Source organism: Sorex fumeus, unplaced genomic scaffold, assembly GCF_029834395.1.
Source record: "Sorex fumeus unplaced genomic scaffold, SorFum_2.1 ptg000078l, whole genome shotgun sequence".
Taxonomy (NCBI): Eukaryota; Metazoa; Chordata; class Mammalia; order Eulipotyphla; family Soricidae; genus Sorex; species Sorex fumeus.
Genome location: NW_026606135.1, coordinates 3586692 through 3603228, shown reverse-complemented (window position 1 = coordinate 3603228; position 16537 = coordinate 3586692). Strand labels below are relative to the sequence as shown.

Below are 16537 nucleotides of genomic sequence, written 5' to 3'. Positions count from 1 at the left end.
GGGCGCCGCCCCGCCCCGCCCCGCCCCCTCGGACCCGCCGGGCCCCGGGCACTCCGTGGGCTGCAAAGTTTCGCGGCGGCGCTGGTTCCGCAGAAGCAGCGCGCGGGCTCGGGTTCGGCTCGGCGACTGGAGGGGCCCTGAGCGCCGGCTGCGGCTCGGCAGGCGCCAACGAACGCGCGCGGCTCTGGACCCCCGCGTCCCGCTGCCCGGGCAGCGCGTCCTCCCGCCCGCGCCTGGGTCCGCCGCGTCCCGAGCTCCCGCACTCTCCCGCCTCCTCCTCTTCCTCCTCCTCCTCCTCCCGCGCCCCTGCCCTTCTCCGCATCCCTTCACCATGGCCCACGGTCCCTCTCGGACCAGCCCGGGGCCCCAGCTGCTGCCTCTCCTGCCTCTCCTGCTGCTGCTGCTGCTTCGGGACGCCGGCGGCAGCCACAAGACCCTCGCTCAGTCCCCCTGGTCCGCGGCCATCGACGGCCTGGTGCCAGACAAGGACCCCCAGGGGGACCCGGCCGCCGCGACCACCTCTCTGGGCCCCGGAGGAGACCAGGACATGGTCGCTGTCCACATGCTCAGGCTTTATGAGAAATACAGCCGAAGGGGTGCGCGGCCCGGAGGGGGCAACACCGTCCGCAGTTTCCGGGCCCGGCTGGGTAAGTGGAAGCGGTTCTGGGATCCCGGGATGGGGTGGGAGGTGGGAGGGTGGTGTGGGTTGCTCTTGTCCTCCGTTCTCCCCCTTCCGCACTTGTCCGTTCTCCCTACCCCAGCACGTCCGCCTGTTTCTCTTCCTTCTCTTCCTTGACGCCTTCGTTCACTCTTACATGAGCTATTCTCCAAACCCGGAGCCTCCAGTGGGGACCTGGGGGGTGAAGCACCGAGTTTTCGCCCCTGGAGTGCTGCCCAGATTGGGACGGTGGCGCACACGTCCAACATCGAACTTTCCCCACATGCCAGGTTTATTTAAGCACAAGGTGGAGGGTGTTGAGCAGGACAGCATCCTTGTCAGAGGGTCCAGTAGCGTTAGCTCTTGACAAGAAGGAGGGCATGATCGGAGGATCTGACGCACCTCTGATACTGTCAGTCCCCAGGCCCAAGCAGAGGTCTGGACAGCACAGGGAGCTCAGGGAACTGAGATCAGACCAGGTTTGAACGGTTCTGAGGCCTGCTGGCCAGTGGCAAGGAGTGTTCAGACCAAAGGGCAATGAAGGGAAGCCCAGAGCTTGTGAATTGGGGGCACCCTGACTCTCTTGTCCTTTCCCTCCTGCGGGTCCTCCATTGCTCTTCCTGTGTCCTTTCTCAATCCTTGCATGGAACTGGACAGCGGCCACCTGCTGAGGCCTCCCTGCCATGCTCCCAGAGCATGTCCTGAGAGCAGTGTTAATGTTAGCATCCGCCTGCCTCAGGCTGGGCCACCACCCAGGCCAGCTGAGCAGCGAGAAGGCGCCTGGTGACAGGGCTAGTTGTCATGGAGACTACTCATGGTAACAGAATGCTGTGGTCGGAATGTGGGTGGGGGATCCCCTGCAGCCCTCAGGGAGACGGCCATTCATCAGGAGAAAGGCCTTCATCTGTAAGACCTCTCCAGATGCTCAGAGGAACAAGTTCTCCATGGCCCTGCAGCCTGCAGTGAGCCCTGCCACCTGTTTCCCCCTGGCTCTTTGTTGTGAGAACATCCATAGCCTCTGGGTCAGACATGGAAAACTTCAAAAACTGTTTACTGGGGAGCACCTGCCACCAAAAGGCCTAATCCCTCATTGTCCACTGAGCAGGCTCGCTCAGTAGGTCACTCTTCCCGGTCCAGCCAGATCTAACTGGCTGGTTGTTGACACCCTTTACTTGCCCTTTACTAACTTAGTCACTGAAGAATTATCTAGCAGTATGACCTTGGGCAGGTCACTAAATCTCAGTGGACCTGAGTGTGCTTACGTTGGGGGCTTAGGGATCTCTTTGCAGTGGGTGGCAAGGAAGAGAAGACTAGGAGCACATGTAAGGCCTGATCTTTCTCTCCCAGGGGAAGAAGCTGATGTGGTTGGTGGAGGCAGAGGCAGTGGTGCTCCCTTCCCTCAGCCAGGCCAACCCTGCCCTCAGTGTGGCTCCATTCCTCCTCTTCCATCCGAACTGAGCTCAGAGCTTGGGGGCTGGAGTGGGGGCATACAGCTCAGGGAGTTCAGAATTATTCAGTTTGGACTGGGGCTGTATGACAAGTCCATCCCCCTTCTTAAGCACTTCGATAGCCATTGGAACCACTCCTGGCTCTATTCACTGTGGATTGTGCCCCTTTATCTTTCTGATCTTGATTTCTTTCTTTCTTCTATTTTTTTGCTTTTTGAGTCACACCCGTGATGAACAGGCATTAGTCCTGGCTCATGCACTCAGGAATTACCCCTGACGGTGCTCGGGGGGAGGACTATATGGGATGCTGAGATTAGAATCCAGGTCGGCCATGTGCAAGGCAAATGTCCTCTCCACTGTGCTATCGCTGCAGCCCCTTGATTTCTTATGGAAGGTAAACATCCAATGATAGGGTGGGTTTTGTGCTGGGCACAGAGTAGCCCTATGAGGATTGATTTCTTATCCTGTCTCTCCAGGAGTTCAGACCCAGCCCCTCACCAACCTTCAGATGCTCCTGCTATTGACTCAGACCCAGTGATGAAGAGGTTTGAGTCTTGTTTCATGCATGAGGCACAAAATCAAGGGCTTCAACTGTGGTCCTGGGTCCTGATGAGCTATCTGTTCTATGAGAAGGGCTTCTGGTGCTTGGTAGCACAGGATCTCTTCCTATACAGGAAAGGCATCTGATCCTACAGCCCAGGTTGCAGTGGTCCTCACCTGCCACCCTGTAGCATAGTTTAGGATCCTAGTACAGGTTGTTAATTGAACTAGAAGATCCAAAGAATCAGTCTGTGCTCTGGCAAAAGCCTAAACTACCAAACTGGAGTTCACAATATTTCCTCCCTCAGTGGGTGGGTTAAATGCACTGACACATGTGCTGCCTGAAAACAGTGCCAGAGACATGGAAGTGTCAATAATTCATTAGCATCTCCTATTATTGTACCAGTTACTCTTCCTCCCTTGATTACTCCTAGTGCTGTGTCCTACTCCCTAATGAGTTCCCATCACTAGGAAGAACCTCTAAGTCAGACCTGAAGGGTTAGAGTTCGAAACTGCCCACTCCAAAGGATCCTTTTAAATCCAAGTCTTTCCATCTCTTTGTGCAATATTGAACAAGTAACAGCTTCACTGGGTTTTACCTCTTCATCTCTAAAATGGTAGTAATAATGCATACCCATCTGTTAAAAACGCCACGAGTCACACTCATTTCCTTTCCTCAAGGCTTTCCTAAGCACATCATTAGGTGGCACAACAATGCATACACTATTGACCCTGTGTCCAGAATAGCTCATGAGCTGATGGGGAGGGTAAAAGTAATCAGATGAATATGGGCAGTGGGACAGGTGGTGTGATGGAGTGACAAAGAGCTGGGGTGTTCTGCAGGAGCCTGTGGGTTAGCTCTGACACAGCATGGGAGGTCCCAGTGAAGCCTTGGTGGAACAGGCCCCAGGCAGGCTCTGAAGAGCAGGTGGTATTTAGCCACAAATAAAAGTGAAGCAGTCCCCTGGGCGCCAGGAATTGTGGCGAGGATTGTTTGAAGGAGGAAATAATGAGAGGGAAAAGGCTAGAGCTGGGTGGAGATGGTCAGAAGGACACAATAGGTACATAGCCTATCTATCAAGAACCTTAAGTGTTGTGATTTCTTAAGTGTTATGATTCTGCATGTAGCAGTGATTCAGTATAGTGTAGGGAGGGGGCTGGGGGCAGTGATAAGTAGAGGGAAGAGATAAGGAGAGGGCGAGAAGAGAAAGAAATAGTTATAAAAATAAAAGCACGCTTACTGGGAAAATTCTGTGAATTATAGGAAATTAAAGTTATTATCCCTATTCAAACGTAATCAGAGATAATATGTTGTGTATAATATATATCTAATATATAATATTGATAGGTATATAGATGTATAGATAGATGATAGATAGATAGATAGATAGATAGATAGATAGATAGATCGATCAATCTCTAGCTTATACCCTGATGGGACCATATTTTAAAACTTGGTTTTCCTTGTTTGGTTTCCTTGTTATCTTAATTTTTCAGTACTGCTCACCCTACACTGCTTTGTTTGAGCTCATTAGCTTTTCATAGTCTGACAATTGCCCTACCATGTGGGGGCTTTTGTCTTTTTCTTAGTGATATGTTAAGGGTCTTTTACCTATTAATGACATTGATCCTTCATCAATAGTAGGAAAGTGTTTTGAAGCCACACTTGTGAAACCTGACTGTGACTGTAGGTGGAAAAGGGGGATTGGTGCGTGGGGGGGGCACGTTCTAGGTACCCAGGTAGGCACTGTTGAAGGAGGTAGAGTTCAGGATGGTTGTGGAGAAATAGAGTGCAAAGCCAATAGGAACAAGGGTTGGTTAGAAATGAGAGGGGGAGAGGTAGTGATAATTCTCAAGATCCTGCTGAATTAGAGACTGTCCTTTCATTGGGTGCAAGGACAGAGAGCAAGTGAGTGAGATCATGAGAGTATTAGTAGTTAATGATGTCTCTATAGTAGTGTCACCTGAGCCTATTCTGGGTTCCAGACACTGTGCTATCGTCTTTGAGCGTGAGCTTGCAGTTTTAGAAGACATCTAAAATACACTCCCTGGTTTAAAGAAAAGGAAACCGAGGCATAGAGTTTTTCCATGACCAGCCTAAGGCTCCTCAGCTAGTGAAAACTTCCAAGCAATATATGAACCTGGACTCTAGGAGCCTGCCTGGACAAAGACACCCATTCCATGGAGCACCACTAGATGGCCAGCTCTTGCTTCCTTTAGTTCATGTTGATGTTTGCATCTTCAGTACAGTGTTCTCTTTCTAGTTACCCCTAGAGCTATTTTAAGGGAAGCTCTTTTAAAAGGCAGATCTCTAGGTCACCTGAATTCTGACTCTGGGCAGAACTGTCTGAAGTTGCACTGAACCTGATGGTGGCCAAGAGAAAGTGCTGGGCTGAAGGTTCCTTCCTTGTGTCTCTCCCTTCCTATATTTCTCCTGTCCCCAGAAAGGATGTTAAGTGCAGTGCAAAATTATTCATGTACAGATTCCTAAAAATTCATGAAGAGAAATTTAATTGTCTAAATAAGGAAGAGCCTTTCTTTCTTAGACAGCCAGAATGGGAAAAATGCAAATTAAATAATGACTGTTTGCAAAACAGCAATTCACCATGTACGATCTTTGGTACATTTGTTGTTAGGCAGATGATAATTATGCACCAAGTGACAGGCTTGGTGTTAGATGGCCCTAAGTGAACTCTCTGGTTCAGCTGCCTGCATGCTGGGTGACATTAGGCAAGATCAGAGCCTCTCTGAAGTTCGCTTTAGGTTTATATACAGATAACCCATCCCTGCTACCATCATTGGATGGTGTGCATGTAGGAATAAATTGTGCATGTATGCTTGGAGCTTGCTGCTTGGAGCCCCACAACTAGTAAGTAATGTAAATGCTATTTTTAAAGATGAGAAAAATTGAGACTCAAGAGGAAGTAACTGACAAAGATTCTGTTGCCCATAGTCTCCGATTCGCATCATTGCATCTTTCCAAAGAACAAGTCTGTCTGGACTACTTTCAGAATCTATTTGATGAGTCCGCCATTGGTCATCTAAAGTGAATAAATCTGGAAAAGACCCAATTCCTCTGTCACTCAATACTTCTTTCTGAGCATCGGCCACCCTCAGGCCTCCCACAGAGATATAGGATACAGCCATGCACAAAGAGGACACAGGCCACACTCTCTCGTCTGTGTCCTGGTTTGTATGTGGAGGGAAAATGAAGAAGAAAAGAATATGGATCAGGATATCAGAAAATGACAATGACATATGAGGCAAGGGACCAAAAGGACTACTGTTCCAGCCATGAGAGCCCAGGATTCCGTTGTTGGTGTGCAAGAAAGAAAGGATCGGGGCTGGAGTGATAGCACAGCGGGTAGGGCATTTTGTCTTGCACGCAGCCGACCCAGGTTTGATTCCCAGCATCCCTGGTCCCCTGAGTACCGCCAGGAGTGATTCCTGAGTGCAAAGCCAAGAGTAATTTCTGAGCATTGTGAGAAGAAGAAGTAGGAGGAAGAGGAGGAGGAGGAGGAGGAGGAGGAGGAGGAAGAGTAATAAGAATAAGGACAGGTCAAGTTTAGGACTAGTGCTGAGTTAGATGTTTCCTGAGGGAGACAGTGAGGCTAGGGGGACTGGTGCAGAGAGGTGGGAGAGGTAGGCAAGTCTGGCATGGTAGGGTTAGTTGTGGAATTTTATGGAGGGAGGGGGCAGTGAACACCTGAGATGGAGTGTGCTCAGCACACAGTGGGAGCTCCTTGGACAGGTTTACTCTCTGCTCACCAGACATGCCTCTCTGACCAATCTGCTGTGGCCCTGGTCATCCCGAAACTGATACAGACTAGGAGTTTCCAAAATGCTTACTGGGCAAAGGGAAGGAGGTGGGAGGGAGGGGACCTTAGGAGGCAGAGAGTGGAGGAAGGTGGAAATGTGGAGGGAGAGTGGAGGAGAGTGTACAAGTGGGAGGGGATGGGGCTCTTTATGTCCCTGACAACGACTTCAGGCAGATGCCTCCTCTCTGAGCCCCACCAGAGCGCGCGCACACACACACATGCAGAGAGAGCAGAGCAAGTCTCATATCTTCCCCAGCAGTTCCCAGTAGGGAGCATCTTCGTGTACCAGCTGCCTAGTGTGGAGTAAGCTCCCAGTGGCCAAGGGTGTTCAAGTCAAAGAAAGAGTTCTGGCCTGGGGGATAAGTGTGACTCCAGACTAGCTTACCTGGGTTCCCCATCCTAAGTAAAGGGCAATATTTCTTGTCTTTTCCTATGCAAAGACAATTGCAGACAAGGCTAGTGTCCTCTATGGTACTGCTTCCCATTCTCCCACCACCTCTCTTGGGCCAAAGCTGCTGTTTCTGTTGTGTTGGCCACTGTTGTCCTTTATAATCTCTATCATCTCTTATGTCACCTCTTATGTCTCATCTCTTAAGTCGCCCCAGAGAGAAGTGCCCTAACTTCTCTCTGGGGAGCCCTCTTTGCTCCCCTAGTTTTTCCCTTCTGGCCAGGGGCAAGAGGCCAGGGGTCTCCAAGCCAGAACTGTCTGTATCTTGTTGAAAGGGTCAACTCTGTGGAAGAGTCATAAACATGTTTCATGTTTCCTAGAAAAGAATATGTTGGCAGAATGAGAGTGTTAAGAAAACACATCTGCCATGTTAGCTGGATCACAGCTCTGAAGTTTGGAGACTGAATGGGTGGGTCCAAGGTGGGGGTGGGGTGTGGGGGGAAGTTATTCTGCCAGTCTTGGTTCTCTAGATTAAAGTGGCAGGGAGTCACAGTTCAGGCCACTTCTGTGCCTGGCACACTCCATGTGCTACTTATTTTCATGCACTAGTCACATGTGCTAGAGATTCTCTTGTCCTTCTGAGTCAAATGAGGAAAGGGAGTTCCAGAGCATCCTGCAGACCTGTGAGGATCCAGAAGCCGGGTTCCTAGGTCTGCCTGCTCAGGGAATGAAGGGGACTTGCATTTTTGGTGAACTGTTAGCCCACCCACGGGTCCACCATAGATCCTGCAGATACACAGCCACCCCTCATCTTCTTACCTCCACCCCGCAGCCCTGCTTACCAAAATTCCGAGAGCTAGAATCCCCAGGGTGCTGATTAGAATACAGATACCTGATTCCAATCTCTGACTACTTTAGGGAGGAGGGCTGTGATCAAAGAAGTCTGGAAACACTCTAGACACCAGGACACTTGTGGCCACAGTGCTTGGGGAAATCAAGTGTGAATGTGCCTCAAAATTATACATGGTTCAGGACTGGAGCAATAGCACAGAGGGTAGGGTGTTTGCCTTGCACGCGGCCAACCCAGGCATCCCATATGGTCCCCTGAGCACTGCCAGGGGTAATTCTTGAGTGCAAAGCCAGAGGTAATCCCTGTGCATTGCTAGGTGTGACCCAAAAAGCAAAAAGAAAAAAAAAGGATTATACATGGTTCCATGTAGTTGTGTATGAGGGGGCATGTTGGGGTTGGAGATGGAGGAATACACTGAGGGGTCGCAACACCCCTCTTGTGAATTTTTTCTAAGTACTAGAGCAAATGGGGACTTCAGAGTGTTGTCTAAGCCTTGATTGCCATTGAGGTGGATCCTTAACTGCAGGTTCCCTTCCTCTCCCAAGTGGTTGAAAAATTGCTAATCAAATGCTACCTACTGATGGGTCTTGGAACACTGTATGACTGAAACCTAATTGTGAATGGCTTTATAAGGGTCTTTCTCACAGTAATTCAATAAATTAATTAATGAACGAACAATACCTCCTTCCCAATAAAAACAAAACCCCCTGATGTCAGCTTCTTGGCACCTCGCTGATCCAGCTATAGATGCAGATATTAGGGACATTGTGGCCCAACACAGGTCTCGGAGTGTCCTAGATCTACTCCACTCCCATCCCCAGGCACAAACTTGGGTCACCAGGCTCTATACTCTTCTAGTGTCAGCCCCTCCCCAGAAGGACACCAGAAACAGAGCCCAGAGTAGCTCTGGTTTCCTACTAGTCTGCAACATCATGGGAGGCTCAGGAGTGATGGATGAACCCTGAATCTGACTTGCTCATTTTCAGGAATTCTGCTCCCTGGGTTCAGTGCACCGTCCTAGGCTCCAGACTAGAATGACCAACCCTGGGGCCCCACGGCACACCTGGTAGAACCAGATGAGAAGAAAATGCAGATTACCACTGAAGGGATGTAGGGACAGATCATCCTTTAGCTGCAGATGTGATGTCTGCGGGATTCTGGTCTTTCTCCTTGGTTTGTCGGGTTGAAAGCTGCCTGGGTTTGGCTTCATGCAGTTCTGATGGCAGTCTGGTTATTTAAAAAAAACTTTGGGTATAGTAAATACAGATCAATATAGTAAAATGGTCCCAGTTCTCTTAGAATACACTCAGCACACAGGGACAGTATGAGGTTTCTTACATCTTTCACCTCCTTTAGAGAAATGTCCATCTAATGCCTATAGAGTAGAGGACAGTACAAGAAGCTGGAGAGAGAGCTCTATGGGCTGGAACGTACGCTTTGCATGTAAGAGACCTGGGTTCAGATCCCAGTACCACCTGGTTCCAAAGCACCGCTTAAAGTGATCCCAGGCTATATGTAGCCCCTGAGCAAGACAGTATAGCCCTCAAAACAACTTCCTCTCCAAAGTAAGTAGACTGCAGGGCAGATATGGGGGCAGATTGCTATCACTAAGAATTGGGCCCCACTCAAGCTATTCAAATACAAGCTTTTACCTTCTTACCTTAAATGTGTCAATGAGTCCAGTTTCACTCCACCTTGACAAGGTTCTGCAGTGCATGGTGGGGAGGGAATAGGAGCTCTAGGTCCTCCAGATCTGAGTACTGACACTGTATTTTTTTTCCACATTGGGGTGTTGACAATCCCCAACCTCTTGAACCAATTCTTCAGTTTAATGTGAGAATTACCTGAGCCAGAACTGTGGTGATCTGGAAGTGCTCAGTGAATGGGCTTCCTTCCTTCATCCTTGGTAATCTCTGAGCCTGAGGGCCCATCTGGGAAACCCTAACAAGCTGTGGTCTGCTCTTTCCTCACAGAAATGGTCAACCAGAAGGCCGTGTATTTCTTCAACCTGACTTCCATGCAGGACTCAGAAATGATCCTCACAGCCACATTCCACTTTTACTCAGAGCCCCGGTGGCCCCGGGCGCGTGAGACACCCTGCAAACAGCGGGCCAAGAATGCGTCCTGCCGCCTTCTGCCCCCCGGCCCGCCCTCACGTCAGCACCTGCTCTTTCGCAGTCTTTCACAGAACACAGCTTCACAGGGGCTACTCCGGGGGGCCATGGCCCTGGTGCCCCCACCACGGGGCCTATGGCAGGCCAAGGACATCTCCCCCATCGTGAAAGCAGCCCGCCAGGACGGCGAGCTGCTTCTTTCTGCTCAGCTGGATTCTGGGGAGAAGGGCCTGGGGGTCCCGAGGGCCAGTCTTCTTGCCCCCTACATCCTCATCTATGCCAATGACTTGGCCATCTCAGAACCCAACAGTGTGGCAGTGACGCTGCAGAGATACGACCCCTTCCAGGCTGGAGACCCGGAGTCTGGCGCAGCCCCCAACAACTCAGCAGATCCCCGAGTGCGCCGTGCTACCCAGGCCTCTGGGCCCCTTCAGAACAACGAGCTGCCAGGGCTAGATGAGAGACCAGCCCATGCCCCCCATCCCCATCACTACCACAAACACGAACTCTGGCCCAACCCGTTTCGAGCATTGAAACCCCGGCCAGGCCGCAAGGACCGCAGGAAGAAGGGCCAGGAGGTATTCCTGGCCTCCTCGCCAGTACTGGACTTTGATGAGAAGACCATGCAGAAGGCCCGAAAGAAGCAGTGGGACGAGCCGAGGGTCTGCTCCCGGCGGTATCTGAAGGTGGACTTCGCAGACATCGGGTGGAATGAGTGGATCATCTCGCCCAAATCCTTTGATGCCTACTACTGTGCGGGAGCCTGCGAATTCCCCATGCCCAAGGTAGAGTGTGTGTAAGCAATCCCTCTGAGTCCCACGGGTGGCTCAGCTGTCAGTTCTCACATCTGCCCCTTTGGCAAGTCCTTCTGCCTCAGAATCTCTGTCTTCTCTGCCTCTTGCCTGTAAGACAGGCATCATGACACTTCCCATCCAGGTAGCAGGCAGGAGATTAGGACTCCTTGGTCCTCAGCCTGGCAGCCCGGGGCATGGATGTGATTTGACCGCAGTTGTGAAGGTAATGCTTTGGTTGAGCTTTGAAGTAGAACACTTCTTCTTTTGGAAAGAAGGAAAATCTACATAACAACTTGTAGAGGCTGAAGAGACAGTGTCCTCTGGAATGGACAGGTTTACCCAAGTCCCTTGTTTCTTCTCATAGCTTAGACCTAACTTTATGGCATCTGTGTCCAGCACAAAGCTTGGCTTCAGTGACTTTCCAATATGGGATTCCCCCTTCCTTCCTTCCTTCCTTCCTTCCTTCCTTCCTTCCTTCCTTCCTCCCTCCCTCCCTCCCTCCCTCCCTCCCTCCCTCCCTCCAACTATCAGCGACTGCTCTTTGGTTCTTATGCTGCTGCAAGTGGCAAGACACACAACTTGAGTTTGATTCATTCAGTGCGCTGACACCAGGATTTCTGTTCACACCTTCCCTCTGGGCTAGAAGGTGACCTGGCCCCTCCCATATTTCCTGTGTCTGGCTGACGTGGACCCCAGGCACACAGCACACAGATCCCCACTGCTCAGCAACCCTGCTGAGTTCCAGGTCATGCATTCCCCTCCAAAAAAGGAAGTCAGTGCATAAATCCAATTCGAACATAAATCAGTCAGCCATCTGGGAGCTCCCACCCCCCAGCATGAAGCAGCATTAACCTGTTTGGGGTGCGTCTCAAAGCCGTGCATGTGTGAGGAGGAAGAGGAGGAGGAAGGAAGGTGCTGGGGAGAGACTGGTATGTGCTGGGAAAACTGAGCTCAGGCCTGAGCAGGCTCCAGCTGGCTGACCCAGCGCTTACCTTATTGGCCTGGCCTGCTGCCTTCCTGCCTCTCCTGATATCATGCTGAGCCCCACAGATCAGATTTTGCTGCCTTGCTCCCCACACAAGGAGCTTTACTCCTCCTCAGGCTGTATGTTCAACTCTCTGGCCAAGGATGAGCTGAAGCTCCTGCGATGAGTCCCGCTCGTGGCGTGGGAAATGCTGATGGGGCAGCATGCTTCCGGTCTTTAGGGGGAGTATGTTGGAGGCGGGGGCGGGGGCCATACAGTCCTTCTGGACGTGAGGCTGTCTGGGTGGGGAGGGATTGTGTGCCCCACCGAGCCTGATTTCCAAACCCAGCTGCTATCTAACTGGAGGGTCTCGATCCAGTTACTTAGCCACTTTCAGCCTAAGTTTCTTCCCCAATAAAATGAAGGTAAAACCCACACCAGAGAACTGGTCACAGTCACAGTCACGGTCACGGGTCTCCCATTGTTCATCGATTTGCTTGAGCGGCCCAGTAACGTCTCCATCATGAGACTTGTTGTTACTGTGTTTGGCATATCGAACACATCACGGGTAGCTTGCCAGGCTTTGCTGTGAGGGCGAGATACTCTCGGTAGCTTGCCGGGCTCTCCGAGAGGGGCGGAGGAATCGAACTCGGGTCGGCCATGTTGGCCGCTTGTAAGGCAAATGCCCTACCGCTGTGCTCTCGCTCCAGCCCCACCAAAGAACTGATGATGACAAAATGAAATGACAAAGGTGAAGTGCTGTCTGACACTCCCAAGTCAGACCTGCCTGGAAATTTGTTTCTGGTTCCTTCGAGTCCACCTGCAGACCGTGCACTGTAGTGCTAAGAGCATCCTCATCCGGGAAGCATGTCTCTGCTCCTCAAGCAGTCTGGGCAGCTGTGGTCCAGTGTTCCCTGCTGGGTTTCTCCATACACTTTGCTCTGGACAGCTCCTGCCCATTTCCAGGCACGCCTCCAGGCTGCATGACGCGCAGGTGCCCCCCAGTGGCCAGTGCTGGGTAGGGAATGGGACTTCTCCCAACAAATTGAGCCCAAATTCTGATGCATTTCCTGGGACTTTGTTTGGGCCAACTTCTGAGTAAAAAAAAAAAAAAAAAAAATAGAAGATCCCCTCTATTCTGCTAAGTTGATGTCTTTCCCGTGGCCTCCGATGGGTACACAGATGCTGTGGTAGTTGTGGTGGTGGTGGTGGTGTGTGTGTGTGTTGTGCTCACGTGTGCACGTGCGCAGGTGTGTTTGTATGTGTAGTAGGCTACCCAGGTAACCATGCTCCTTTTCTGTCTTCCAGGTCGTCCGCCCGTCCAACCATGCCACCATCCAGAGCATTGTGAGGGCTGTGGGCATCGTCCCGGGCATCCCCGAGCCCTGTTGCGTTCCTGACAAGATGAACTCCCTTGGTGTTCTCTTCCTGGATGAGAACCGGAATGTGGTTCTGAAGGTGTACCCCAATATGTCTGTGGAAACGTGTGCCTGTCGGTAAGAAGAGTCACTCTGAGGACCTGGAAGCCCAGCCCTGCCCAGCCCCTGCCTGGCAGTTCAGCACCCACACGTCCCCTCTGGAGTGGGGGCTTGATGAGTGGTAGAGCTAAAAGACAGATCAGGGCCGAACACCTGGCTTCTGGGTTCCAGAAAGATCTTTTCCCCAGAACATCTTTCTGGAATCTTCCATTGCTGGCATCGTCGCTTCCTAAATGCCAATTTAGATCTGAATGACCTGGGATAATCTGAGACTCAGTCCTGGCTGACCGCTGATCTTTCCGCACTGCCCTGAAGACCTGAAAACCCAATGCCCAGCTGACTCTTGCTGTCATCAGTCCGTTGTCTGGAAATAACCTCTGTTTAATCAATTTAAAACACTTTGGCCTCATATTGAAACTGGAACCCAGGGCCTCCCTAATGGTATAAGTGGATGTTCTCTTTCTACCATCGTGGCAAAAGCTTTTATACATACATTATGAACTTATAACCAACTTTGTTTTTTTTCCCTTAATATATATTTTATTCTGAAGCTAAAAGGAACACGTTGACTTCATACACAGGAATAATCATGCTGGTGACATGTACGTTGTTTAAACATGCATATTAAAATAACACACACAGTAATATGTTGGGATACTAAAAAATAACCAAGATTTTTATATTTTTGTAAATTATACTTTCTATACTGTAGATTGTGTATGTTATGTGTTTTTATGGCTAGCTAATAAAGATACAGTGGTATCTTGAAAAAATGTAATGTTACTGTTCTATTCTAAAATATCTTCTGGTGTCCATCCATATGACATCTGGTGACTGCAGAGGACACAGACAAACCCCACTAAGGTCAGCTCCGCACTCTAGTCCCTGTCATGAGCTCTAGAAACCAGAGGTTTTGCACCTCCCAGCATCAAGGCCACCCACCCTGACCTGCAGCTCCCCAGTGTGGGTTGATTTGGGTAGGACATAGCCTGGGACAGGTACGGTGGCCCTGTGCACTTTCTCTTCATCTCTGAGGAGAGAGTGAGTGCTTGAATGGAGGGGTGGGAAGAGCCATCAGTAGGGTCGTCTGTGACTTCCAGTTTTCTGGGCCTCTCATTTGGGGCAGTTCAAGCAGAAAAGTCCAGGGAAGCCATCAGGGAACTCTCCCAAGGGTGTGGAGTGTCTGTTTCTTCCCAGGTATGTTTATAGAATGGCCACCTCCTACTTCCTGGTCAGTCACCCCCAGATAACTTCCCTCCATACTCACTCCCTCTATGCTCACTCAGGCCCAGGTTTGACACCTCGCAGCCATAGTGCTGGAAGTGGGTTGTCCAGCATTTCTGAAAGTGGATCTGACTGATTTGGTGTCACTGTATACCATCCCCTCAGCTGGAATCCCACCGGACGGACTTGGAGTAGACGGTGAAGCCACGAGCAGTGGCATTGAAGGAGAGAAGCACCTGAAAATGCTTAGGTCAGACTCTGGAGCTTCTCTGCTCTTGGGAGGAGGAGAAAAAGATAAAAGAAAGGTAAATGGGAGGGGAGGGTCAGAAGTCCAGTGTTTCATTTTGCCCGGATCTCATGGGGATTACTGAGGACCAGTTAAATCTCAAGACTAGTTTTGTCTTGTGACACAGGGGCTGGATGTTCAGACCGCCTCAGGCTGCTCTCTGGGAGCATGAAACTGCCTGCTCTCTGGCCTCTGCACAGGCAGCTATAATGGCTTCTACACCCAAGTAGCCTCAGAAGAAGTAGCAGTGGCAGACACAGAAGACAAAGCCATCAGCACTTGAGAGAGATTTCATGATAGGGAAGTGGACTGAGAGCACCTGAGTGCTCAATAGCAGCTGCTCAACCATCCTCTAACGTATTCCTAGAGGTCCTGGGATATGTGTGTGTGGACAGTCCACCCTGTGCATGACCCTAGGTCTCCTATGCTATCAGGTGGTCCTTCATACATACAACTGCTTTCTACCCACAAACATTGTATGCACTGAGTGAGTCATTTAGGGACACTAAAGGTGGGGCATGTCTCCAAATAATTCATTCATTGGAAACGGGCAACTCAAATCTGTCTGCAAACTTAGTGCTTGCTTTGCTGTGTCAAACCCTTCTTGGAGCATGACAAGGTATATGTTAATAGCAGAGTAAGTAAAAATATTAGGACTTGATAAGCCTAAGATAAGCTGTTCTTAACAGTAGATGCCTGCTTTCTTACCTCTCTTACTCTATTTTTCCATCAACCTGCTCTCTTTCCTTTTTTTTCTTGATAAAAATGGGGTGTTCTATAATGGTTTGATTCTTTTGGGCATCTGCAATTTCTGGAAGAATGTCTCAGTCACTCTCTTCATGCCAAAGCTCCAAAGCTCTTCAGAGCTTTCAGAGCCTTCCTTTCTAGATCACAGGGGAAGGAGAGCACTGGGAGCATCATTCCTGTGTCTTAACAACTAGCAGGGGCTCTGGTGGTGGGGATGGATGGGATGGTACCCAACGGTGACGTTTTCAGGGTATGAAAGAAGGAACTTGTGTCATCAGGGACCCCTCACGTTTACAGAGCACCACACAGATTAGCTATGGTCTGTCCATCACTCTGGGAATGGCAGCAACCTCACGACTTACTATCAATTTGATGCCTACCAAAAAAATAGACAAGATTGGTAAGTAACATTACCCCAATGTCTTATTAAGACCAATATCAGCTTTTACACCCAAAGCTGTCTGGGCATCAGAAACAGCCTGTGGGACATAGCTGTGGCAAAAGCCACAATATCACCAACACACATCTTAGAACATCTTGAGGTGCTCAATGACATTTGCAGAGATGAGCACTAACAAACTTCCCAGGAAGGGGCCTCTGTACTTCTGTGAGTCAGCATCAGCTCACTGAGTATCAGATGGCAGGAAAGATGAGTCAGCTCAAGCCCACATAGAGAGTAATGCTGGGGGCCTTATAAGCAGTTATCAGATGCATCCATCAGGGTGACCTTGATCAGAACACATAGTTCATGTGGCAGTGGGGGATACTGAAGGACAGGCAAGACTGACTCAGAGAGAAGAAGATAGTGAAGATGAGAAGACAGCCTAAGGGAAAGCATAGCTGAGGCAGGGGCTCTGCAGAAGGGAAGGATAAACTACCCATGGGGTGGGAGAGAGGCAATTCGTCAAGGAAAGATTAGAAACTACTGACAACAGAATAATGATGAGAATCATAATAATGAGCACTCAACGTATTCCAGTATCTCTGTTAAAACACTGCTCTGTGTCCAAAGGAATACCAAAGAAGTATATCCCCCCCACCCCATACAAAGGAACACATTATATTAAACATGATTCCTGAGCACAGTTCTTCCAATGAAAGGCAGTCACTCCTGGCACTTCAGTAAGGCTAAACCTTGACACTGTGATATGGCTCACCACACCTGGATGTATGTTATAGTCCATCCCAACTAGAAATGTTCTAGAAATGTAAAATTCCACTAGAGGTG

The 16537-nt window shown here is 50.1% G+C and overlaps 1 protein-coding gene across 1 annotated transcript; it reads left to right on the top strand.

Annotated features, from left to right (window-relative positions):
- Positions 1 to 315: 315 nt before the first annotated feature.
- Positions 316 to 13816, top strand: GDF10 (growth differentiation factor 10). The gene is made up of 3 exons (XM_056130471.1): positions 316 to 647; positions 9676 to 10601; positions 12883 to 13816. The coding sequence occupies exons 1-3, from the start codon at positions 332 to 334 to the stop codon at positions 13072 to 13074; spliced, it is 1434 nt and encodes a 477-aa protein (XP_055986446.1). The 5' UTR covers positions 316 to 331; the 3' UTR covers positions 13075 to 13816.
- The last annotated feature ends 2721 nt before the right edge of the window (positions 13817 to 16537 follow it).